Here is a 27916-nt window from a genome sequence, read left to right as displayed (position 1 = left end):
TGGGTTCAGCTCTGATGAATTCCTCGTCATCCCACACACACACACGTCATTTGAAGACTGTGCCAGAGATGATGTTCCTCCAGTCATTGAAACTCTTGCTGGCAAGTACAAGTGCACGGATAGTGTGTTGGATGTGATGTCTCAAACAGTTTGAAGTCTGGCACGAGGTATTAAAAATAAAAAATAAAAAATATAAAAAGGGGGATGAGGATGGAGGAGGAGGAGGGTGACTGGTTCAAGCAAAACACCACAAGATTGGCAGGGCTTTCTTCGAGCCATGCTTAGTCAAGGGTCCAGCAAGAGATGGTTTGCCATCCAGAACGTATTTGAAGCAATTGGCCAAGACAAAACACAAGGGATTATGTTCTTGTAACTGGTCATTCATATGTGATGAAACTTCTTCCTTTCATGTGAGAAGGAAGAAATCAGCTTGGCAAACCTGGGACACATGGTGCTGAAGGATCTGATGCGTTTCATCATCTGTCAGTATCCCCGAAGGGTTATCGATGAGCACAAACAGATTCTTGAGAAGTTTGTGGTCACCCTGTATGACCGATCCAGTAAACCTACGGGTGTCAATGAAGCAAGACACGCCACGTTTGACCAAATGTAACGACCATACGACACCATTCCACCAACTAAAGCTGCCCTCTTACAGCATACGAAGCAAGCAGCTGTCCAGTCAGAATGCATCTGAAGCCAATCAACAATCTGTCAGCCAGAGGTTCCATGTCGTGCCGACTGGGGCTGGATTCTGAAGGATGAAGCGTGGCAGGTTCGGTGGACAACACTTCCTCCAATTGCTGCTTGTTGCCAGGAGCTAACCAAATAAGGTTGCAAGACAGAATGCCGCCATGGGCAATGCAAGTGCTGCCATTTTGGTTTAGCATGCACAGCTTTGTGTAGCGATTGGTTGGCCCACTGCTCCACATCCACATCAAGCTATGTCTTCATCCCATTAAGTTGGTGTGACATAAAATATGAGTCTGGGTTTGAGATAATGTAGTTTTCCTGTCATTTCATTTGAAATTATTTAAAAGAAGCAGAACTTACCTCAAGCGAGAGAACACATAAATCCAAGACATCTTCCATGAGCATCTAATTTAAACCATATTAGAATCCTCCTAAACTAACATACGTTAACAGCGTTTGAAGCCAATTACAACTGCACTCAAAATATCAGAAAGCATCTTAAATAATTTTTTACATCAAAGTCGAAACTAAAGCAAACTACAGAACATCATAATTCTTACATCAAGGTCGAAAGCCAAACTTCAGTACGCTCAAAGGCAGCCATCTTGGAATTTCAGATAGCTAACGTATTTTTCAGTCTCAAAAGTAACTACGTAATTTGTATGCTTCTATCATAAAGTGAACTAAGGTGTGAAAACATTTTGCTACCTCGGAGACATGCTGAATGGAGAAGGTGGATCAGACTCGGCAACGGTTGCTAGAGTGAGATGTGCATGGAAGAAGTTTCGGGAATTGAGTGGCGTGCTGATGAGGAGGGGAGTGTCGTTGAAGCTGAAGGGAAAGGTGTATGCTGCACGTGTGAGAAGTGTTATGATTTATGGGAGCGAGACATGGGTAATGAACGTAGAGCAGCAACGAAGGCTGGAAAGGGCGGAAATGCGAATGGGTTCGGTGGATGTGCGGAGTATCGTTGAGAGAGAGGAAGACAAATGATGAATTGCGAAAGATGATGGGAATAGAGACTGTGATGGATGCTGTGAAGAGGAACAGGTTGAGATGGTTTGGTCATGTGTTGAGGAAGGATGAAAGTGACTGGTTGAGAAGAGTGATGGAAATGAATGTAGAAGGAAGTAGAGGACGGGGAAGACCGAGAAAGACTTGGCTAAAGATGGTGGAAGAAGAAATGCGGGCAAGGGGGCTAACAAGGAGAGATGCAGAAAATAGGGCAAAATGGAGAAGATTGTCATGGGGACCGCAAGGCTAACCCCCGCTCTAGCAGGGAAAATGGCCTTAAAATGCATGTTGTTGTTGTTGTTGTATCATAAAGTGAACTATTGTTGTCGTTATCTGCTGGAGCTGGACTAATACCCGAGCAGGGGATTTTGAAGAGAAGATAAGTGGGAATTTATTTTTCCATTAATAACTGATCGATTGACGGTTTCGGCATTGGATAGGTATTTACTTGTATTGTGCAGTTCCATTGTGTTGAATTTGTGACGTAGGTGAACATTTGACCGGTATAACAGCTGATAGTTTGCAGCTCAATGTTGTCTGCATGTGAAGCGTCTTAAATATCAAGTAAAACATAACCAAAGGTTTATTTATTTTGCCACCACCCACTCTGGTCCATTTATTTATTTATCCCTCTATTTATTTATTTATCCCTCTATTTATTTATTTATCCCTCTATTTATTTATTTATCCCTCTATTTATTTATTTCAGCATGGTTTGTTCGGGAACATAATTGTGGAATCAGTTGGTTCGAAGCAGAATCATTGTCCTCCACACCCTCACCCCCCACTCCTCCGCCTCCTCCCTCCACCGATTAGTGTTCATATGCCCAGTTTAAAATCAAAGTACTGTTCGTTGTGCTTTTGGGTGCCTGACATGACCTGCCAGGCCATTTGTTGGGTGGAATGTCCATTGTCCACGAAGCCACCAAGTTATCAGCTTCGCAAGGCCTATTTTTTGGGGGTTTTTTTTTGCTTCCAGAATGAGCGTTCATTTAAAATTTAAATGATCGCCCAGTCCTCGGCCCATTCTCAATCGGTAAACCTTATTAATGTATGTATCAATACAGGAATTAATGTTAAGGGAACTACGATCAGGGTGGTGCATCAAGTTTGGTTTTTAGAGTAGTAAAGTTTCAGTGCTTGGCTTTGTCAATTCAGTGTTTAAGGCCATTTTCTCTCCTTGTTCAGAAATCGGTGTCGAGATTTGATGGCCTCCTACTACATCAAAACAAGGCAATGTCTGTTCCTCATGGAATCGGAAAACGGCCTGGCCAAACACCAATTTTTTGCATTCCTCAGCGTCAGGTCATTCAAAACCTCAGTGTGGGGAGATCGACTTTCGATTTTCACCTGTACATGTTGAACCATTGACCTCTGCTAGATGGAGCGGATATTACAAGTGGCAAACTATGCCAAATATGAAAAGAAATCCTCTCGCTGCCGAAGGGAATGGGAAGGATTAGTAGTGAGTAAGAAGTGGTAAGAAATCTAAAGGGATCACACATAGAGTGTGCACAATTATTGGTGTCCTTACGGTCAACAAAACATTTTTCATGCCTCGGCTCGAAATACAAGAAGTGCTGGACGGGTATGGGACATCAACTTTCGAAAAGTGACGAAGCAAAACTCGACATTCGCCACAAAACAACAGGTCTCTGAACCCTGGCCAATTTGTGATGGCAAAATGAACGACAAATGTGCAAATTACAACAAAACGGCTTTTTTTTTGCGGGCAGCTGCTAAAAAGCAACTTAATTGAAAAAAAAAATAATGCAACATAATCCAACCCTGACGCAGTTATTTCAACAAACCGCAAAATGAAAGATGCAGGGATTACAAGGGCCGTTAACTTTTGTGGAACCAAAGAGGAAAAGGTAGAATCAAAAAGGACGTGAAGGATGACTTGTAAAATACATTTTCATAGTTTTGTTTCTCAGCAAAAAAAACAACATGTTTTTGTATATTTCTAAAACAATATTTATAAAATATTATTTGTATGTATAAATTATTATTTAATTATGTTTCTATTATGTATTTGTATAAATTATTTGTATGTATAAAAAATAGATATAAAATTTTTTTTTGTTTCTCAGCAACAGCCATGAGCAACTTGCAAAAAAAGGTAATCAGAGAAGGGAAAGGAGGAAGGTGAGAACGAATAAAAACAGTGATGAAAAAGAGAATGAAAGGCAAGCACAAATTGAAAATTACTCACTATATTGCGGGGGTGGTGGGGGGAAGCCACCCTGATTAAATCCTTGGGTTGGTGCAGGCTGATTGTAGGAACCAGGAGTGGAAGGTGGTGGTCCATAAGGGTTGTATGGTGGTGGGACACCCCTGCCTCCACCAAATCCCGCTGGATGAAACAATGAAGTTGAATTCACTTAAACAAATAACATCTAACAACAGCGATGTCCAAACAAATGAATGAAAAGTAAAGGCAACAAAATTTCAATAATTTACCAACTGATTTTACTATTATGTAACTGAACAAGACCAGCTGCTGCATACTTAGATGGAAGGTAGAAATAAATAAATGTACCAAAGGAGGGGATGGGGGGTGGGGGGACGGGGACGGAACCTTTGGTTATGTCTGCCACCGAGTTTTACTTGATATTTGCAACACTTGATTAACATGCAGACAACGTTGAGCTGCAAACTATATCAGCCGTTTATAACGGTCACATGTTCACCTGCGTCACAAATTCAACACAACAGAACTACGCAAGACAGGTAAATACCTATCCAATGCCTAAAACGTCAGTCAATCATTCATTAATAGAAAATAAATTCCCACTTATCTTATTCTCTCTTCACAACAATTCCTCTCTGTTCATAACAGACAGTCTTGGTGTTGGAGATTACAAGGACATAAGAGGGGTGTGTGTGTGTCTATATAAAACCCAAAATAATTATGATAAACTTATTCTGTACCCATGTCTGCACTTATAGTATGTGAATGCACTTATCTCTAAATATCTTATCAAAAATACAAACCAGAGCCCTGTCTAGGAGAAAGGGCTCGGAGAACACGACCTCGACCATACATTGCCCGAACAGCTGCTGCCGCAAGTTGCCCAAGCCGCCCGCCGAGAGGAGAGGGGGAAAGGGGAAAGAAAGATTATAACGGCAATCAAGCCGTAAACTTGCTATAAAGGAAACATACAGCCCTTTCTCTATTCATACTCCAACTAGTGACATTGCAATGCAAAATGCATTTTTCATTTGGACCCACTGGAAAAGGTAGCCACGGCAATTTAAGGAAAAAAGGTAGACACGGTAATTCAAGGAAAAACGTGCCTCAATCCAATGCCAAATTGTTTTTGGTGAGCAAATGTTGCAAATTATCAGGGGTTGCCACAAAACAGCTTGAAGGAGAAGTATATGAACGTGAAAGGAAACGAGGAATAAAGAATTAAGAACAATATGAAGGCAAGTAATAGAGGAGAATTTTGTTTTGTTTTAATTTCACAATAATCGTTTCAGCAGGGGATTTGTGGGTAAAGAAAAGTCGATTTCGCACAAGGCAACTGCAGAACTTTTGAATGGTTTAAACATCACACGGCTCCCAACTGAGGCAGCACACTACAGATCGTCAAAGCATGATTTTAACTGATGGAGGTTGCCAGAGTAATGTTATTATTTATTAAGGGGGAAAGGAAAAAAAAAAAAAAAAACCCCCCCCACACAGCATAGAAGAAAGTTTGGGCAACCAAGGATAAACCGAGGTTTTGAAAAAAATCCTGCTGCGACATGGCTTGAGAGCCCAATGGATGCAAAAGTACAGCGCAAAGAAAGCAGGTTCATCGTCGTGACCGCAGGTCTGCCTGCAACCTGCCCCCAGTGAGTCCCGCAAAGAGCAATGTCAGCCGACTACCAACGACTTGCCGCTGAGAGCACCTCAACCGAACACAAAAGGCCTGTCTAGGGTGGGACCCCTTGGACTGACCTCAGAACCAAGAGAGTACCTTGACCAAATGCAAAATGACTGCCCGACTGTAAAAGGCCTGCCCACAGCATGAGGTCTCTGACTAACTGCAAAAGACCCATTCGCAGCACAAGCACAAAGACAAGAGGCAAAAGGCCTGCCAGCAGTGCAAGTGCCTTGACCAGCCGCATAACTTCTGCCCACAATACTCCAACCTGCAGAGCGAGCACTGAGACGGACCATAAAAGGCCTGTCACAAGAAAAGTCTCTTATCTTCCCCCATCCAAAATCTTGATCTTTTCTACCCCCACTAATTTCACCCGATTCACTTTTTTGAAATACCAACTTCCTTCCTGGAAGTCCTTGCAGTGTCCTTGTGTTATATACTTCTCCCACCCCTCACCCTCTCACAGATCTCCCGATGTCGCTGCTCTCAAATGTTGGGTTTGTGTTTTCCCTTCTCTCCCCATCTTGTCTACCGCTACCCTTATTATATGTTTTGTGTGTCTGATTTTTTTGTGTGGTAAATGTTAGCTCTTTCATGAGCCTCGATCCTGTATACAAAAAAAAAGAGAAAAAAAAAGTAGATTTCTTAGAAACAGCTGCTAGTTAAATGGAAATCAAGTAGGCTGTGCATTAATGTATTCTAGGAATTAAAATAATATACCATGGCTGGTAAATCTTTTCCACAATCCCTTGTTGAACAGTGCAACAACCCAGTTGTTGGCTACCTAATTTATGATGCAAATATCCAACCTGCATGAGGTGTTACATAACTTAAGGACAAGCTCTCAAGGGGAAAAAAGGATTAAACAAACCCACCTCCCCACCCCCCCCCCCACCCAAAAAGTTGCATTTAAAAAAAAACCCCGATGATGCCCAATGCTCAAACTCAAAGGTGGTCACAATTTTTCTGGAACTGTGAAAGAAAGGTGTGATAATCACAAACTACCTTCGAAAAGCAAGACCATCAATAGCGAGGTAAATGCAGATCAAAAGTAGCGATTACAAGTTTAGTTGAAAAAGGTTCGTCAGTGCACTACTGCTACTACCGGAGAATGCACCCCACAGCTCTGCCAGCTGTTAGCAAAGCAGCCAACTGGGCCTTTGAACGACTTGACCAAGACGATTCACTAGATCTGGGTCCTTTTTAAACAAAGGCACATGATGGTTTTATTTTGGCGAGAAACCATCCCCATCAATGGCAAATAGCTATCTATTGCAGTGAAAAAAAGAGCCTTGGTCAGGAAAGACAAGACAGAACAAGGCCATGACAATGCAAAAGACAGGAAGGAAGAGAAAGGCCAAAATCCGGTTTGCGTACAATATACGCTAACTTGGTGTGAAATTCAAAATACGTACATTTTGGCCAAAGGCTTCTACGTTTGGCAAAATTAAGCCATTTTACCTTTTGGGAAGAGCCATCTTCATGCAACTTTCACCTGGTCGCATCAAGGGCATGTCCAAAAAAAAAATAAAAAAAGTAGACCAGGGCTACCCCTACGTATAAATTTGGAGCAATGAAGGGATAAAATAAAAAGTTAAAGTAGTAGAGTCCAAATATTTCACTCAGGCAGGTAAGCAAAAGCCCAAATGAACAAATTAATGAAAACGAAGAGAGGGAGAGGGGGAATGAAGAAGATATTGTAATGTGTGAAAATAATGGATAAAATTAAAAAGGACAACAAAAGTGGAAAGGAATTAACACTTCAAGTGTATAAGTGCAGTTATCAGAATAATGAAGTAATGCACATCGATCTATGAATGTCAACGAGGATGTAAAATGAAGTGAAACACATGAAAAAGCTACTTTTATAACATAGAGTTGCTGTTGTTGGTCATCATTGTCGTTTGTGTTCCTTTGTTTTGAGAAGTATTACTATATATAAAATGTTGTGCTTCTTCTGTGTCATTCTGAAGGGTTCCCTGCAGTTGTATCATCATAAATGTTACCATGAGAGCCGCTGCATGAAGCTCCGTCCACCAGGAAGAAGATTCCAGCTTCTGCTTCAATTTCAGACTTAAAACAGGAACCCTTCTGATTAAACGGACGTAAATTATTTGTACAAGTAAATCAATAATTAGCTTTCCAACGGCACAAATTTGTTTTTATTACCGTACGACGGCAGAAACCACGAGATTGAAGCTGGAGGCCTCGTTTCTTTTTCCACGACTGATGGAATCCTCACCTTTTAATAACAAATGTTCAAATTTTCAGCAAAATGCACTGGCTTTCAAATTGAATTTCAACTTAACTGGGCGTTACATGGAATTTTATTCAGTATGGTATTTTGTGCCAGCAATCTAGATTCACAGCAATGCTCATACAAAGCAGCTGTGATCGACGCGTGTGGAGGAGGATGTGCTCGTGCTCCGGGTATCTCTTAACGATATGCCTCGTGCGTCAATTTGAGGGTTTTATGCCTCCGTTGACAAAGTCGCCAGAGGCATTGTGTTTTCAGGTTGTCCGTCCGCCCGTCCCGATAGGTTTTGGTTACCGTCAGTGATGGGTTTTCGTTACCGCAATAACTTGTGAACCAGTGATGGGATTCTGACCAAATTTGGTACACCAATGCATAATGATGTAAAGAGATGAACAGATTACATTTTGGGGCCAAGAGGTCAAAGGTTAAAAACTTGAGAACGGCTAAAGGGATCCAATTCAAACTTGGTACAGGTATGTAGAATGATGTTAACATGAAACGATTAAATTTTGGGGGCAAGAGGTCAAAGGTCAGAGGTCATGTCAGGTCAGGTAAAAATGTGATAACTTGAGAACAGCTGAATAGATTTAAATCAAACTTGGTACAAGTATTATAATGTGGGAAGAGACATATCAGTCGATGTCGTGGTGTCGAAGAGTATCGTTCTGGTTGTGATTTACTGCATTCAATTCTCTCCCCTTCACCCCTCTCAGCCACCCCCCCCCCCCCCCCCTCCCCCTCTTTTCTGATGGTTGTGTTTTAAGTCACTGATCCCGTGAATGTTATCCATTTTCCACAATCAGGGGAAAAAACACTGGCTGCAGTCATGTACTGGCAATGTCTATGTATTTCAAGCTTTGTTTGCATGCAAAACGACTTGGTGTGGACTGTGAAAACTACAACTTCATACCACAGGTCAGCCGAGTCACATTCCTACCAAAGGTCAAGTCAGCCACAATCTTAAAACAAAAGTAACGACAGTTCTGACACACGTCGAGTCTTTGCAACTGAACAGTAACGATGAAAGACCAAGAACACAACAAACGAGTGACAATGGGAGACCAAGACCGACTATAATGGAATGCCAAAGCAATAGTAAATAATTATAGGAGTGATTGCAAACACACAAGCAGACAAAGTAATGCCTAAAAAATAAAAATAATAAAACTTAAGGCAATAGAAAGCAAACACGCTGGAGGAAGACGAAAACACCGAAATAGAATTAGAATACATGTTCACAAAATATTGATACCCACATTCAAAATGCAAAGATAAAATAACTTTATTGGCTGTTTTATACAAAATACCCTTACCTTAAATATTCACTATTGCAACCATATTGGTGCCAGCTAACATATCAAAAAAAGATGGAATTATTTAAACCTGATCCAAATGGATAATTTGAAGACGGGGTGTTTGTTTCGGTGAGCCTTTCACACATTGGGTGCTGTGTTAAAGTAGGCCACCTGGGGGTTGCTAGAATATAGATCTAGGGCACGCCCACTATAATGATAGTGCAAAGCAGATATGTGCAAATATTGTGGGTTTGATGATAAAAGCATAGAATTTGGCTCACATTTAGTACATACCACTAGGAAGATTTTTGGATATAGGGACATTGCATATTCCTCCTGGGGCCAAAATGGCGGCCATTTTACAAAATGGCCGTTATCGGGTATTACATAACACATAATCTGGAGGAGTTGTGCACGTTTTTCAAGTGGAGATGCATGCAAGTGATGCAATATCACTTAAAATATAACCTGGGATGCCAATTAAAGGTCAAACACCTTACATAACCGATTTATTGGGCCTATTAGGCAACAATTACGCAAAATTTGGGTTTTCTTATGAGTTTTGTCCGTATTTTGCACTCTGAAAATGATCGGTTTAACATTAAACTGCACTGCCACTGTGCAAGTGCATTTACCCTTACATATTATCTTACATTTATCTTTTACCCTCACATTGTCAGTGGGTACATGTCTACATCATATTAAAATATAACAATCCGCCATGCGGACAAAGGCGATCTAGGTGAGCAAACCGAGCATCAAACGTACATTAATGCCAACCACCCATTTACACATGTACGTTATGTAGTTGGATCTTATCAGCTAACGAAATATTCTCATTGGGTATTAAAGCATGGTAGTAGATGGGGTCTGCAATCCCCAGTTGACCTATACAAAGGGGTTATGGTTGTGTTCTCTAAGCCGTCCATGATACTGCAAGTTCTACTCCCGAGCACACTGTCCGCCGCAGTGGCATAGTGCCGTGCATTGGAGTACAGCCTTCCTACACTTGCATTGTCCTCTGCATCCCTTCTTGCAGCCGCATCTGAGAAGTTGCCGGCATGCTTGCGTTGCCTTCGGGAGGGTTGTCCAGCAGACGTCCCAGCCAGTGTCACTCTTCACCCACCCCCATTCGCTAGGGGATGGGAGCTCTGCAGCAGCAAACATCATCTGGCCCCAACAGTAGCCAGCTTGGTAGGCAGTTCTCCTGATGTGCTGTCTGAGGGCTTCTCGAGTTGGCGGGAGAGCATCTATTGCTCGACCCTTCTGGGTGAAGAGCTGCTTACTTGCATCGTTGACATGCTCGTGGCTGCTAGTGTGATCATACAGAACGACGAAACGCTCCAAGGTGTCCAGGCTGTCATCTACGATTGAGGGGTTTGGTGTAGCGCCCAAGGCACATAAGGTCGCAGTGACCTCATCACAGGCCTTCCACGTCTCCCATGCAGTATTTTTGCTCCTGCCTCCAAAGCTTGACACGGTATCACACCCAGTGAAGGCATGAAATGAGGGTAGTCCTCGACACTTGTCAGGCCCCAATGCCTGGGCCATCTCGTGAGCTGCTAAGAACCTAAAGCTCTTCCCGGTAACGAAGGCAACCCACAGCTCATCTATGTTGAGGCGTTCGGCTGCTGCCACCGCAAACATTAACGACAAGTATCATAATACTCAGACGATCTTTGTAAAAACCATTGCAAATTTTACCACTATGGACCGGTCCAGTGTCGTGGCACCACTATGGACCGGTCCATAGTGTCGTGGCACCACTATGGACCGGTCCATAGTGTCGTGGCACCACTATGGACCGGTCCATAGTGTCGTGGCACCACTATGGACCGGTCCATAGTGTCGTGGCACCACTATGGACCGGTCCATAGTGTCGTGGCACCACTATGGACCGGTCCATAGTGGTAAAATTTGCACTAACTATGCAATAGGCTATACTAGTGACCACACATGAGTGTTTTAGCCAATCGGGAAGGAGAATCAACAAGGTGTGTTATAATTCAACTTATGGGCGAAAATAGTAAATTTTGGCCGCCATTTTGTAAAATGGCCGCCACAGCTACCATGGGACAAATATGCGATGTCCCTATATCCAAAAATTATCCAATATCCAATCAAATTTTATAATCAAATTATATCAAATTTATCCAAATCAAATTATAATCAAATCAAATATCAAATATCAATATCAAATATCAATCAAATATAATTATAATCAAATCAAATAATCAAGCAAATTATATCCAATATCAAAAAAAAAAAAAAAATTTTTTCCTATATCCAAAAATATTCCTAAGGGTATGTCCTAACTGTGTGCCAAATGCCATGCTTTTATCATCAAACCCACAATTCTGTCAAAATATTTCACATATCTGCTGCACTATGACCTCACCTGTTCCTTTGGGATGAAGCAAGGCAAAATAATTTATCAGGTTGTGCAGGGGCATCTGATATTGGGAATTTCCCCCATGAAAGAAAGCTTATGAAATGTACCCCCACCTGCCCCCAATCTTCACCTCCCCCAACAACTGAGCTCTAAAAGTTTAACGTTATTATTCCTTGGAAGTTGAACAATCAAGAAATCTAAAAATAATAGTTCGATGAATACATTGTTGAGGAAAACCCAAATCTGCCAAGAGACCCCCTCCCCCTTAACTTACTCTTGATAGCAATTTCAAATGAAGACAAATATTTTAGCATAAAGTGTTAATATTTTTGTTCATTTTAATCCACCAAGCTTCTGTTCATCAAGTTGTCGAATAACTTGCCTATTTCATGCATTTCCATTTGTACAGCAGGCAAAGTATAATTGGAATAACCACAATAGACGAAGCAGAGAAAAAGTTAAAAAATAATTCCGGAAAAAAAAAATAACCAAAATATCGAAGAAAAATATAAATGGAATGGGGTAACAGCACAAAGCAGCAATGGGAGTAATCTTAATTTGCCTTAAAAAAAAAACAGCGGTTTAGAGACAATTTATATGTTTTTAGAAGGGGAAACAATAAGGGAGGAGGGAAGGAGTGCAAATATTGTCCTTCATTGTAAATCATTTATGAATTACATGGTACATCATAAACAATGGATTACAGTTTCACAGTTAGTTTCACCATTTATTGAAAGCAATGGATACACAGACGGCTGCACCAACCACATTCGTGCCTTACCAGGAGGGCCATAGCCAGGGGGTTGCCAGCCAGGAGGGCCGGAAGGACCAGAAGGAGGCGGCCCACCCGCCCATCCATTAGCAGCACCGGGCATCGGACGACCACCCCAGGGGCTGCCGTTGCTTCCTGGCCCCCCCATTGCCTGGCCTCGCTCCCTAGGCTCAGCCCTTTTTACCTCCACCTGTGCATACAGGTTCAAGTCTCAGTCACCGACACCAATCAGTTAAGTACCATCTGCTCCAATGTTAGTTAGCCCATTCAGCTGACCTTTCTCTACAACGAAAGGTTCAACATTCAAGCTTAGCTTAGCTTCCAATTAAGGGCTTAGGTACTTAGGTTAAAACTAAAGGGTTACTTACCACCATGCCTTATGCAAAACAGCCAGAGGATAACCTATTTACACATTAAGGGAAAAATGAAAAGCAAAACAGTGCTCAATAAACAATGGTTCATGCCCAACTGCTTCAAATATCTTGGAGAATTTTGCAACCTTCCAATAATCAGATAATAGAGAGAATGCCAAATCAAAGGTCGTCCATTTCAAAATTATTGCAAAACAATTAGGAAAAGCTAGCATTTATGCACGTCATCAGGAAGGTCTAACTCCATTGCTGGGTCGATTCACTTTCACCAATTAAAAAGGGCCCCGTGATCCAACATTCAAGAAGCAGCAGCTGGGCATTTCAAGCAAACAAGTCAAGCTTCGCATTCAACATCATCAATGAATACACTTTACTAAATGTACATCACATTTTTAATCAACAAAGGCAGGCACCTTCAGCAATTCATGACAAATGGGGCAAAACACCCATGATGGACATCAGGTCCCCTTTGAAAAAGGGGTCAATCATTTATAGCTTTTACTGAAGGTGACAAGGGAACTGGGACCTCCAAAGGAACATGTTTCACTCACTTGAACCAAAAATCCAGCAATCAGTCTCATAAATGATAAACCTAATTTTGTGTATCCTGCTTGATAAGCCTTTTCCAAAATAGCCAAAACCAGATCGTTTGTTAACTTTGTGCTTATTTCAAATAAACTAGCACTTAATACTCAAGTAGTTTGGCCTTACATTTAATTCCCCTTCAACTTTTGATCAGAAGCAAAATATTTTAGTAAGGGCCAGACGCTAAAAAAAAAAAAGTATCAAATTCCATGCCAATATACACCGGCTGGCTCATCTTGACTTAGTAGTCATGCATAGTCAACCAAAGTGTTGTTGTTGATGCCAAAACTCAGCAGCAATTTCTGCATTGGAGACAACGAGAGTGAAAGATGAACCAAAGGCACCCACACGGCCAAAGTAGAGGGACGGGGTAAACAGGGAGCAGGAAGGAGGAAGTGGGAAAAAGGGATAAACGTAAAGGGCACAGCTACACACTTTTTTGTTCATGATGTCGTGATAATGCATGTTGACTGCCTGGTCCACTGACTGTTCGTCTTCGAAAGAAATAAATCCAAAACCTTGCCAAGGGAAGGGGTTGTAAGGAAGGAGGGAAAGGAACGGATAAGGGGAAAGCGTATGGGATTGGGTGGTAGACGGGGTGTAGGGAAAGGAGCCACACACACAGGAGGAACACGGGATGTTAAGGGGTGGTCGGAGTGGATCAGGGAAAGTGCCCAATGGTGGACATGGGAGGCACGGGTGGTCAAACTAGGGAAGGGAAGATGCGTAAGTTCATCAAATACCATTGCCGACCGGGCATATCTATCCAGCTGCATACGTAAACTACTCAATGAAGTATATAAAGCAATTACATGGAGATGCTCGAATGCATACACTATCACTTAACATTGCAGCTGAACTTCAACTTTACAATACATACGAATATGGGTAATCTAAACCCTAATCGACATTGCCCAAATTACAATGATTTCATTATGTGAAGGATGAATCACTAAAATACCAATGGTTTCATTTTGTGAGGGATGAACCCCTAATATATTAAACAATGTAAGGGATAAAAATATACACTGCATATATATATATATTAATGGAGAGCACCTGTCTTGAACATTCGGTTCAAATTTGAAAACTAGGGCTCAAAACATTCCACTACATCTTTAATCAGGATTGTAGATCCTTGTCATCAAGTCAGCAGACACGAGGCTTTGGACAGGGCACCAGGGACCAGCCCGGCATGTGCGCCAAGCAACCTGTGCAGACAACGCTTAACAGTTACGATTATCTCGGTGGTGTTGGGAAGCCCCAAGTGAGTGCATTTGATCCCGGTTCCTCTTATAAATGCTGATGCACAATGAAACCTATGGGGAAAACATAGCCAAAGAAAACACTTCAACAAAGCAAATGCAGCATAACACTAACAAATCTACATTGTGCTAACAAGCTAAATAAATTTGATTACTTCGGCTAAAAAAAAAATTCGATTCACACTTAGCTTAAAAATAAACTATGCTTACACCAAGGGCTAAGAAGAATGCTAGATTTACAAATATTTGTAATCATTTTCAGAACTATCAAAGAGCCAGCCAGCTTGATGAAAATTACCATGTGCAACTTTTAAATAAAAATAATTAAAAAGAAATAAATAAAAATAATAAAATAAAACTTTACCCTGAACAGATGTGACAAGTAGCCTGATGAATGAATGACGGTACGTGTGCACGTGTGTACATGTGTGCACGTGTTTGTGTGTACGTATGTATATGTGTACGCGTATGTATGTATGTAGCTGAAATAGCATGCCCCTGGTGGTGTGTACTCGCACAGAATCAGAATCATTGGAATCTCCCGCGATGACGCTATCTCCAAGGGCCTTTCACTCACTCACCGCAGGCAGGTTGGTGGTCTTTCCGTCTTCTACCGACTCCTCTCCGGCCTTGCCCCCCCCCCCCCCCCCAGCTCTCTCTGGGCTCGGTCCCCCAAATATTCCTACAGGTCGCACAAGATCTGCCTGCAACCCTCTTATGGTTAAACTGCCAAAATCAAGACTCTCTGCTCACCTTCACTCCTTCATTCCTCTTTTCTCCCGCCTCTGGAACAAACTCCCTCACTCTCTTCAATCCCACTCCTCCCTCCAGGTCTTTAAAACGGATGTTCACCACCATCTCTTATCTTCCCCCATCCAAAACCTTGATCTTTTCTACCCCCGCTAATTTCACCCCAAATCCACTTTTTGAGGTGCCGACTTCTTTCCTGGAAGTCCTTGGTGTCCTTGCGTTTTATACCTATCCTGCCTCCCCCCAGGCCCTCTCCCGATGTCCCTGCTCTCAAATGTTGTGTTTGTGTGCTTCCTCCCCTTCTCTCCCCATCTTGTTGATGGCCCCCCTTCTTATATACTTTGTTTGCTTGTTTGTTTGATAAATGTTAGCTCTTTCACGAGCCTCGACTCTGTATACAAAAAAAAAAGAAAAAAAAAATGTATGGGAAACTGAAGTTATAATTCAATTGCAAAGATACAATTAAATAATGTAACTATCTCAGAGCATGGTTAAATGAGCTGTTTGACAAGAACAGTAATCAAGTGCCCATCATAGATACCCCCTTTAGCTAAAAGCTGAATAAGAACTGATGCAATAAGAAGGTACTTGTAAGCTTACCTGAGAAATAGTTGCTTGGTTCCCCTCCCCATGTCAAAGAAGCACGACATGCAAACTATGCAATGTGCCACATAATTTGTGGAAATGAAATTTTTTTTTTAAAGATAAATAAAACCATGGCAAAAAAAATAAATAAATAAATAGAATCTGCCACTTCCCAAAAACCCACAAATAAAAAACCATAACCCCCCCCCCCCCCAACCCGAATAGAAACAGGATTTTTTGCAAATCCTAAAAAGCATGTAAATGGGGGGGAAAAAAACACAAAAAAAAACAGGCAGATGACAAATCAAACAACAGCACAAAGAAAACGCGCTGAGGTTTGTTGGTACATCTTTGGGACAACAAAAATGGGAGGGTGGGGTGAGGGGAGGGGTGGGGGAGAGGCAGCTTTAGAAGCAAATTGTGGAAAGACCGTGGTGCTCTTACCTCGTGGTCGCTGCTTCTGCTGGTCATATATCATGACAACTTCAGTAACCTGTGGTGCAGGTGGACCACATGTTTAATTTAAGCTCTGGATCATCATGCCATCATCACAAAGCATTCTTCATATCGTCTCGGATGAAGAGCAAACTTTTGAAAGCCCATTAACATGGGAGGCACAGGAACAGAAAACAAACAAAATCCAGAGCAGGCCAATGGACCAATATCACACACACGTGGTGGCCAAAGCCTTGGAAGGTTGCGCACTAGATCAGAAGCGAGTGGAACACAGCTCCAATGTAAAAACTTGCTTCAATCACATGTATTAACTACTGGACACAATAGCTGCAAACAATTCCATTTCCACAATTTAAAAATCACAAAGCAAGACCGAAACTGTACAACCAAAATCAGTCAGGTATGCATAGAAAACGAGTCAACCATTAGATGAAATGTACCCGGTCACTCAGCCTGTCAAATGTTGGGAAATACTACGCACCACACATTGGAACATTCCATGTTTTTAGGATATTCTGCTTCTACATTTGTCAAGAATTTGGGTCTATGTGATTTTCAACATTGGCACAGCCAATCTTCCATTTACTGATGATAACAAACAGGTGACTTGAGGTGGAGACATCAAATCGCTCTCTGACAGTGGACAAGATATCAGCATCAGCATCAGCATTTTGGAGGTGATGATAACATGCTTTATTTTCAGTCATTGAGATGAATCCAAAAATATTTTGGGTGAACTTATTACATTTGATGGTGCCCAATATCTTTTAGTAAAGCTTCCGCAGGTTTCAAAGTTGAACAAGCCTTACGCCTGGGTCCCCCGTCGGTGAAGTGATGCGAGTTGACAAAGTGGAAGACGCAAGGCGGCCATCTTGGATTTTGACGTGGCGACCCAATTTTCAAAAGCGTTCTTCCTTATGCGTAGATACACCCACACACCAGATTAGAAGTTGGTACTTCGCTTATTTTTCAAGATATTTCGCTCACAAGGTTCAGACATATATATGGTGGCGGCCATCTTGGATTTTGACGTGGCGACCCAATTTTCAATGGCGTTCTCCCTTATGCCGAGATACACCCACACACCAGATTAGAAGTTGGTACTTCGCTTATTTTTCAAGATATTTCGCTCAGACATATATATGGTGGCGGCCATCTTGGATTTTGACGTGGCGACCCAATTTTCAATGGCGTTCTTCCTTACGCCGAGATACACCCACACACCAGATTAGAAGTTGGTACTTCGCTTATTTTTCAAGATATTTCGCTCACAAGGTTCAGGCATATATATGGTGGCGGCCATCTTGTATTTTGACGAGGCGACCCAATTTTCAATGGCGTTCTTCCTTATGCCGAGATACACCCACACACCAGATTAGAAGTTGGTACTTCACTTATTTTTCAAGATATTTCGCTCACAAGGTTCAGACATATATATGGTGGCGGCCATCTTGGATTTTGACGTGGCGACCCAATTTTCAATGGCGTTCTTCCTTATGCCGAGATACACCCACACACCAGATTAGAAGTTGGTACTTCGCTTATTTTTCAAGATATTTCGCTCACAAGGTTCAGACATATATATGGTGGCGGCCATCTTGTATTTTGATGCAGCGACCCAATTTTCAATAGGGTTCTTCCTTATGCCGAGATACACCCACACACCAAATTAGAAGTTGGTACTTCGCTTATTTTTCAAGATATTTCGCTCACAAGGTTCAGACATATATATGGTGGCGGCCATCTTGGATTTTGCCGTGGCGACCCAATTTTCAATAGGGTTCTTCCTTATGCCGAGATACACCCACACACCAGATTAGAAGTTGGTACTTCGCTTATTTTTCAAGATATTTCGCTCAAAAGGTTCAGACATATATATATGGTGGCGGCCATCTTGGATTTTGACGTGGCGACCCAATTTTCAAAAGGGTTCTTCCTTATGCCGAGATACACCCACACACAAGATTATAAGTTGGTACTTCCCTTATTTTTCAAGATATTTCGCTCACAAGGTTCAGGCATATATATGGTGGCGGCCATCTTGGATTGTGACGTGGCGACCCAATTTTCAATAGGGTTCTTCCTTATGCCGAGATACACCCACACACCAGATTAGACGTTGGTACTTCGCTTATTTTTCAAGATATTTCACTCACAAGGTTCAGACATATATATGGTGGCGGCCATCTTGGATTTTGACGTGGCGACCCAATTTTCAATGGTTCTTCCTTATGCCGAGATACACCCACACACCAGATTAGACGTTGGTACTTCGCTTATTTTTCAAGATATTTCGCTCACAAGGTTCAGACATATATATGGTGGCGGCCATTTGTATTTTGATGCAGCGACCCAATTTTCAATGGCGTTCTCCCTTATGCCGAGATACACCCACACACCAAATTAGAAGTTGGTACTTCGCTTATTTTTCAAGATATTTCGCTCACAAGGTTCAGACATATATATGGTGGCGGCCATCTTGGATTTTGCCGTGGCGACCCAATTTTCAATAGGGTTCTTCCTTATGCCGAGATACACCCACACACCAGATTAGAAGTTGGTACTTCGCTTATTTTTCAAGATATTTCGCTCAAAAGGTTCAGACATACATATGGTGGCGGCCATCTTGGATTTTGACGCGGCGACCCAATTTTCAAAAGGGTTCTTCCTTATGCCGAGATACACCCACACACCAGATTATAAGTTGGTACTTCCCTTATTTTTCAAGATATTTCGCTCACAAGGTTCAGACATATATATGGTGGCGGCCATCTTGGATTTTGCCGTGGCGACCCAATTTTCAATGGCGTTCTTCCTTATGCCGAGATACACCCACACACCAGATTAGAAGTTGGTACTTCGCTTATTTTTCAAGATATTTCGCTCACAAGGTTCAGACATATATATGGTGGCGGCCATCTTGGATTTTGACGTGGCGACCCAATTTTCAATGGCGTTCTCCCTTATGCCGAGATACACCCACACACCAGATTCGAAGTTGGTACTTCGCTTATTTTTCAAGATATTTCGCTCAGACATATATATGGTGGCGGCCATCTTGGATTTTGACGTGGCGACCCAATTTTCAATGGCGTTCTTCCTTACGCCGAGATACACCCACACACCAAATTAGAAGTTGGTACTTCGCTTATTTTTCAAGATATTTCGCTCAAGGTTCAGACATATACATATATGGTGGCGGCCATCTTGGATTGTGACGTGGCGACCCAATTTTCAATAGGGTTCTTCCTTATGCCGAGATACACCCACACACCAGATTATAAGTTGGTACTTCCCTTATTTTTCAAGATATTTCGCTCACAAGGTTCAGGCATATATATGGTGGCGGCCATCTTGGATTGTGACGTGGCGACCCAATTTTCAATAGGGTTCTCCCTTATGCCGAGATACACCCACACACCAGATTAGAAGTTGGTACTTCGCTTATTTTTCAAGATATTTCGCTCAAAAGGTTCAGACATATATATGGTGGCGGCCATCTTGGATTTTGACGTGGCGACCCAATTTTCAAAAGGGTTCTTCCTTATGCCGAGATACACCCACACACCAAATTAGAAGTTGGTACTTCGCTTATTTTTCAAGATATTTCGCTCACAAGGTTCAGACATATATATGGTGGCGGCCATCTTGGATTTTGACGTGGCGACCCAATTTTCAAAAGGGTTCTTCCTTATGCCGAGATACACCCACACACCAAATTAGAAGTTGGTACTTCGCTTATTTTTCAAGATATTTCGCTCACAAGGTTCAGACATATATATGGTGGCGGCCATCTTGGATTTTGCCGTGGCGACCCAATTTTCAAAAGGGTTCTTCCTTATGCCGAGATACACCCACACACCAGATTATAAGTTGGTACTTCCCTTATTTTTCAAGATATTTCGCTCACAAGGTTCAGGTATATATATGGTGGCGGCCATCTTGCATTTTGACGCGGCGAACCAATTTTCAAAAGGGTTCTTCCTTATGCCGAGATACACCCACACACCAGATTATAAGTTGGTACTTCCCTTATTTTTCAAGATATTTCGCTCACAAGGTTCAGACATATATATGGTGGCGGCCATCTTGGATTTTGCCGTGGCGACCCAATTTTCAATGGCGTTCTTCCTTATGCCGAGATACACCCACACACCAGATTAGAAGTTGGTACTTCGCTTATTTTTCAAGATATTTCGCTCACAAGGTTCAGACATATATATGGTGGCGGCCATCTTGTATTTTGACGTGGCGACCCAATTTTCAATGGCGTTCTCCCTTATGCCGAGATACACCCACACACCAGATTCGAAGTTGGTACTTCGCTTATTTTTCAAGATATTTCGCTCACAAGGTTCAGACATCCATGGCATCAGACATACATGGCGGCGGCCATCTTGGATTTTGACGTGGGTTACACCCACACACCAAATTTGAATGCGGTCTTTCGCTTACGCACGCCCAGACGGAGGGGAAAACCATAGTCCCCCTTTCGCTCCGTGGGACAATAACTTTTCTTTAAAGGCCACAATTAGCCCCTCTCTGGCCAGGGGAAGATTGGTCCAAGTCTTTCACAAACCGGCTGGCCAGGAGATAGCTCGCCTACTCTTCACGAAGGGCACTGCGGGGCATTTAACGTCAACCAACTAATGCCGACAGATGGGTCGCCCAAGTTTAATGTTCAGCGCACACATTGATGAAACATCCTGCCAGTGAAACACTAGGAGGGCAGTTTATAGCTGGGCCGAGATTAAAACCCAGACGACAACTTGGGGGCAAGCGCGAGCCCAAGGATAACTTATTGTTGCAAAACAAATACCTTGGAGTTTTAAAAATATACGTGCAGTATTAAAGAAAATAGATTTGTTCATATTTTGCAAGGAAGTGAGTCACATACCACGCCAAAGCGTCTGAAATAGTCCCTGAGCTCAGGCTCGCCGCAGTTGTGTGGAATACCTCCAACAAATATTTTCTTGGACTTGCCTCCTGAAGTTGGAGAAGAACCCTGTCTCTGCAAAAAGGTGGGATTTTTTTTTTTTTTTTTAGTAACTTTGACCCAAATCAACACTTCAAACAAATTGATCTGCATCACTATTTATCTATTCAAACAAGGAATCAAATTCCCCTCAAATAAAGGCAAAAAAGCAACAGTAACATACAATGGCAGAGGGGGAGGGGGGTGGGGGGGAAGGGGAGGGAATTAAAAAAATATATACCAACCTCATTTGGCTATCGGAATGGCTGAAAATTACATAACCAAATCTGTGATAGAAACTCTTGTTAAAATAGAATGAAACATTAAATTTCAGCCAAATACTAAATTCATTTGTCTATCACGAGAAGCACCGAATGCAAGCTCACCGGCTGGTACGGCATTCCTCCCTGTGACTTTTCCCACGATTGCCCCTGTGGCACAATCAACATGGATGATGAACACAACTAGTGAATGCAAGCAAACGTGTCCAACACAATCACTGTTCCCAACAGAACACCACAATAAGCACGGGAAAGCTCAACATTTTGAATGCAAGACCACAACCCCGAAGCTTACCCCCCCTTGTGACGATTTTGTCTGCATCGATCGAGGTGTACACGGTTTTGGGTCAATCTGAAAATGAAATTGCACATAGTCCATTATAAACGACTTGTCCAAGCATTCACAGATTCTGATGCAATGTGCAAAGGTAACAGCATAATATTATATACGTTTGTGATCAGTACAATACATGAAGGAACTTTCAAAAGAATGAAAAGGAGGAAGAATAAGAATCGGAAAAAGAAGAAGAAAATGAGGGGGGGGGGGGGGGAGGAGGAAGAGGAAGAAGCTACAAGCAGAAGTTGAAAAATAAGAATATGCTGTAGGGGGTTTAAGGGGCACCATGAGAAACGGTCATTCTCACCGTTCGTCCATCAAGGTTGTGAGGCCGGTTGCTCAACACAGTGCCAATGCAGGTTGGATCGTTGAACTTGACAAAGCCAAATCCACGGGACTGGTTTGTAACCTTGTCCTTCATGATCACACAGTCGATCACCTCGCCATACTGAGTAAAGTAGTTCTTAAGACCCTCTGCAATCAAGAAACACGAGCAGAAATGTTTATAATTTCTAAAACAGAATCGCAAGAGCACAATTTATGAAATAAACAGTGTTAGAGAGAGAGAGAGGACTCTATACTTAACTTGTATTGTTCCCACAAACTATTTAATAAAATATCACAGGGTCATATATGTAAAGGTAATGGCAATTAAAATTTCACAGAAATACACACCAACCGTTATGATCGAGGCCAGCAATGAGAACATGCAAATTTATAAAGCAGTCAGCCATTAGCCTCGTCTTGCATCAAGTCAAATTGAGGGTCACATAGGACTTGACAAGAGTTGCAGAGAACGTTGATGGGTTGCAGCATTACAGCACACGCAGACTACTGGACCAACCATGCTCATCGTGTTCAACAATAATGATAACCTGATCATGGCTGCATATCGTGTACATCCTACCATTTTGAAAAGTCCAGTTGTAACACTCACTGTATTCCGTACTGTAATCGGAACAACCCAGCCGGCTGCACCATAAACACCCTTTGCATTTGCCTAATATGAAACTCATGTGACCACGGTGTTCACACAGTTGATAGAGACCCAAGGAAGAAGGTGATTTCAGAGGGGCGGGGGAGGAGGGAAGGGGGGAGTAGGGAAGGGGAAAAGAGGATGACGTGCGACGCTACATTACTCCCACCCCTTGCCCTCCCGACTCTCACTCCCACCCCTAGCCCTCCCGACTCTCACTCCCACCCCTAGCCCTCCCGACTCTCACTCCCACCCCTAGCCCTCCCGACTCTCACTCCCACCCCTAGCCCTCCCGACTCTCACTCCCACCCCTAGCCCTCCCGACTCTCACTCCCACCCCTAGCCCTCCCGACTCTCACTCCCACCCCTAACCCTCCCGACTCTCACTCCCACCCCTAGCCCTCCCGACTCTCACTCCCACCCCTAGCCCTCCCGACTCTCACTCCCACCCCTAGCCCTCCCGACTCACTCCCACCCCTAGCCCTCCCGACTCTCACTCCCACCCCTAGCCCTCCCGACTCTCACTCCCACCCCTAGCCCTCCCGACTCTCACTCCCACCCCTTGCCCTCCCGACTCACTCCCACCCCTTGCCCTCCCGACTCACTCCCACCCCTTGCCCTCCCGACTCACTCCCACCCCTTGCCCTCCCGACTCTCTCCCACCCCTTGCCCTCCCGACTCACTCCCACCCCTTGCCCTCCCGACTCACTCCCACCCCTTGCCCTCCCGACTCACTCCCACCCCTTGCCCTCCCGACTCACTCCCACCCCTTGCCCTCCCGACTCACTCCCACCCCTTGCCTCCCGACTCTCACTCCCACCGCTTGCCCTCCCGACTCACTCCCACCCATTGCCCTCCCGACTCTCACTCCCACCCCTTGCCCTCCCGACTCACTCCCACCCCTAGCCCTCCCGACTCACTCCCACCCCTTGCCCTCCCGACTCACTCCCACCCCTTGCCCTCCCGACTCACTCCCACCCCTTGCCCTCCCGACTCACTCCCACCCCTTGCCCTCCCGACTCACTCCCACCCCTTGCCCTCCCGACTCTCATTCCCACCCATTGCCCTCCCGACTCTCACTCCCACCCCTTGCCCTCCCGACTCACTCCCACCCCTTGCCCTCCCGACTCTCACTCCCACCCCTTGCCCTCCCGACTCTCACTCCCACCCCTTGCCCTCCCGACTCTCACTCCCACCCCTTGCCCTCCCGACTCGCACTCCCACCCCTTGCCCTCCCGACTCGCACTCCCACCCCTTGCCCTCCCGACTAATATATATATTAAGTGTAAAACAAGCACGTAACCCGGTTGGAACATAAACGCCACAGCCCGTGTAGTATTTAGTTGTGAAATTTAATTGTGCCTGGATCCGTCTCAGAAATACATGGTCGGACTTGAATCAAGATAAATGTTTTAAAACCGAATCGGAAGGTGTTTGTGGAGCATTTCCATCCAATTACATTGTCGAATCATGAAGCTTCTCTTGCCATGAATTGTAAGATCAAAATAAATAAATAAAATGCATACACATTGTTCGATAAGTAATATTACAAACAGCACAATACCTTGGGTTGTACTCCAATCCAAACCACCGACGAAAAGTTTTCTGCAGACAAAGAGAAAGAAAAACCCATGATCAGCATATTCTGCGAGTTACAAATGTACATACAAGCAAAATCTGCACTTTAATCGACTTCAGTTCAAAGTGAGAGTATACAAAGCTGGACTCTCCATGTTATGACAACAAGAAGCAGGAACCTTCCTTTCGACGAATCGTTATGTATGGGCAATAATTACTTTGTCATCTCATTAAATGCTCATGTAAATAAGAGTGGGCTATACGGGGGTCAAAAATACTTTTATTGTTATTCTTCTTAGGCGACAGTTTTTTTGTATTCCATTTGACCTATCTCAACATGAAATGACAACATTTTCGGCCTGGGGTCCAAGAAAAAAGTGTACAGGGCAAAAATTGTAGTGTCAAAAATAGACAATGTGAAATAAAAATACACTATAACTTATGTCTTAATAAAAATATGATTACTCAACATCGAAAACATCAAAAATATGTCTTAACTCAAAACATACAGCAAAAATATGTCTTAACTCAACATCTGAAGGTTTGACACTACTTCTAATTGCATAACTAGATTGCCTGACCCCATAAGCATAGGGTTAGACACCACAACCAAGTAAAAAGACCCAGAAATGACAAAGTTATGGCTAAAAATGTGATTTTTCAGGGGAAACGGCGGCCATTTTGGATTTTTGCCCTGCACACTGTTTTCTTGGACCCCAGGCCGAAAATGTTGTCATTTCATGTTGAGATAGGTCAAATGGAATCAAAAAAAACCGTCACCTAAGCAAAACAAAAAATGACCCATTTATGGCCCACTCTTAATGTAAACTAGAAGAGCACTCGGAGCGCACACCTCAACTAGGCCAGCAAAACCAACATTGCTTAACCCCACCATGCACAAGGGGCTCGTTACAGGTTTCCGCCCTGACTGATCAATCGGGAAGGCAAAAACAAATCACCCCGCATTACTCTTGCCAAAGAAGAGCCCGATTCCCCGACTCGGGAGTCGTTCAATTTCACTCCGCTCAGCAGGATGTGGACAACATAATCAAAAACACGAGCAGAGCTTCAGCATCAAAAACTACGTCGTCAATTTTCTTCACATTTGTACATTCAAATTCTTGCCGATTTCAAACGTGGTTGCGTTTATCAATATCAGCACGAGGGAGTGAAAGGCCTCGATTCAGCATCGAGTTTATAAAGTCCAGTTACATGTGCATCTACAGGGTAATGCATGTGCATACGTGATGTATACAGGGTGTCCCGGAATTACGTTTCCCAACTTTGATAAGCTACAACTTGGCCAAAAACCGATTCAAGACAGCAATTTATTTGCATGGGGGAAGCAGAACATCAAATGCTCAGTGACCAACAGCAATGTCGAGGCATTTCCGATAGTTTATGGGCAACATGATTCTGAGACAATCAAAAAGGTTCGAATATAAACACAATAATAACAAAGCAGAGATACTGAGGCGGACAATTATTGCGAAGACACTTTCTAAAGAGAGATTCACACTCCCGAAGATGGTGGAGGCAGTATATACACATCAGAAGCATCATGGAAGTGGGAAATTAACCAATCCGTAATAATTACTTTCGAGTTAATCCAAACGTAAAATGCTGCGTCATAGTAAACGGAAAAGAGGATAAGCTCCGATACATGTATATACTACGCGTATTTACAATGGGAATATGTTTTTCAGACTAAAGCGATTCATTCTGGAAGCAATGGAACACACATTGAGTGAGGGCCGCGTGAGCCGGATATCTCCAGACCACAATGTGATGGGATTTTCCATAAAGCATCAAAGTCTTGTGGGAGTTTCCACAGCGTGACCTACAAGTTCGTTAACGTCCCGTGCCTCAATAGGGAGACGAAGATCATTACCCAAAGTGTGACTATACATGGTTTCAAATGTATTTTATTAATGTTTCAGTTAACTTTCCTTACCTGGAAAATGTGCTCATCCCTCGGTTTTCCACCCCCCCCCCCCCCCCAATAGAGAGATAATCCTTCATAATTTTATTTCTTACAGAATCGAATATTATTTGTTTGGAGTTTCAAGATAAATAAATACCCCAATAATCAATACCCCTTCCCCTCCCCCCCCCCAAAAGAAAAATTATGAATTAAAAAAAAAAGAGTACCATGTATTATAAAACAAATGTTTTTTGCATCGACCTTCACACAAATACGAAATATTCAAGTCGGTCCATCATGCCCATAGCAAGCGCAGATCGCAAAACCACGCACGTGCTGCGGATGGCGACACGTCCAACTTGAGCAGGACAGTAAACCGGTGCACCAGCAGCGATCCACCATCATGTGAGAAATTTTACTTTTGTCATCTTCAATTTTGATCAAATCAAAGTCGATGCATGAAGCGTGACTGGTTCGACACTTTGCATCGCCCTCCAAGGACTCCGCCCACCCGCCACGTCCACTCCGCCCACAGCCACGTCCACTCCCGCCCACAGCCACGTCCACTCCGCCCACAGCCACGTCCACTCCGCCACAGCCACGTCCACTCCGCCCACAGCCACGTCCACTCCGCCCACAGCCACGTCCACTCCGCCCACAGCCACGTCCACTCCGCCACAGCCACGTCCACTCCGCCCACAGCCACGTCCACTCCGCCCACCGCCACGTCTACTCCGCCCACAGCCACCCAACCCCAACCCCCCCACTCAACCTTTGGTGGCAAATCATAAGCACGAAGGCTTTTGCGTAATCGAATCTTCTAGAGTCTAGCTAGCTAGACCATCAAATGGTGAGAACAGTGCCCGAGCAATCCTGCACGTTCTGGGGACGTACCGTAGGACAAAGAAACCTACGATTTCATAAATACAACAACCACCATGATGTTTGGGTTTATCTGAACTTGTAATCTCATGACTAACTGCAGGTTCAAATCACGACCCTATTTCAAGATGGTAAATTCAAGTGCGGACTGCTGATTTGAAAACCTGCACACAACAAAGCGTGTCCTAATGATTTATTTATTGAGGAGATGGGAGGGGGAGGAGGATGGAGGGGATGGGGGAGGAGGATGGAGGGGATGGGGGAGGAGGATGGAGGGGATGGGGGAGGAGGATGGAGGGGATGGGGGAGGAGGATGGAGGGGATGGGGGAGGAGGATGGAGGGGATGGGGGAGGAGGATGGAGGGGATGGGGGAGGAGGATGGAGGGGATGGGGGAGGAGGATGGAGGGATGGGGGAGGTGGAAGGGGATGGGGGAGGAGGAAGGGGAGGGTGGAGGGGATGGGGGGGGAGGGTGGAGGGGGATGGGGGGGGGGAGGGTGGAGGGGATGGGGGGGAGGGTGGAGGGGATGGGGGGGAGGGAGGGTGGAGGATGGGGGGGGAGGGTGGAGGGGATGGGGGGGAGGGTGGAGGGGATGGGGGGGAGGGTGGAGGGAGATGGGGGGGAGGGTGGAGGGGATGGGGGGGGAGGGTGG

The 27916-nt window shown here is 43.8% G+C and overlaps 1 protein-coding gene across 8 annotated transcripts in view; it reads right to left on the bottom strand.

Moving 5' to 3' along the window:
- DAZAP1 (DAZ associated protein 1) overlaps window positions 1-27916 on the bottom strand; it is a 34973-nt gene that overhangs the window by 5763 nt on the left and 1294 nt on the right. For 4 of the 8 annotated variants that reach the window (XM_078786413.1, XM_078786417.1, XM_078786412.1 and 1 more), the window contains 10 exons: window positions 24444-24484; window positions 22211-22377; window positions 21862-21918; window positions 21672-21716; window positions 21208-21321; window positions 16299-16347; window positions 13690-13772; window positions 12308-12488; window positions 4705-4767; window positions 3923-4063 (listed from right to left, as the gene is read on the bottom strand). In XM_078786413.1, the coding sequence (XP_078642539.1) occupies window positions 3923-4063; window positions 4705-4767; window positions 12308-12488; window positions 13690-13772; window positions 16299-16347; window positions 21208-21321; window positions 21672-21716; window positions 21862-21918; window positions 22211-22377; window positions 24444-24484 (941 nt within the window). The remainder of the gene's footprint in view (window positions 1-3922; window positions 4064-4704; window positions 4768-12307; window positions 12489-13689; window positions 13773-16298; window positions 16348-21207; window positions 21322-21671; window positions 21717-21861; window positions 21919-22210; window positions 22378-24443; window positions 24485-27916) is intronic. The other 4 variants (XM_078786415.1, XM_078786420.1, XM_078786418.1 and 1 more) reach the window with 1 other exon arrangement.

This window comes from Myxine glutinosa, chromosome 11 (genome assembly GCF_964187855.1).
Source record: "Myxine glutinosa chromosome 11, kmMyxGlut1.1, whole genome shotgun sequence".
Lineage (NCBI taxonomy): Eukaryota > Metazoa > Chordata > Myxini > Myxiniformes > Myxinidae > Myxine > Myxine glutinosa.
Note: the sequence above shows the minus strand (reverse complement) of the source record. Positions and strands in the feature narration are given on the sequence as shown.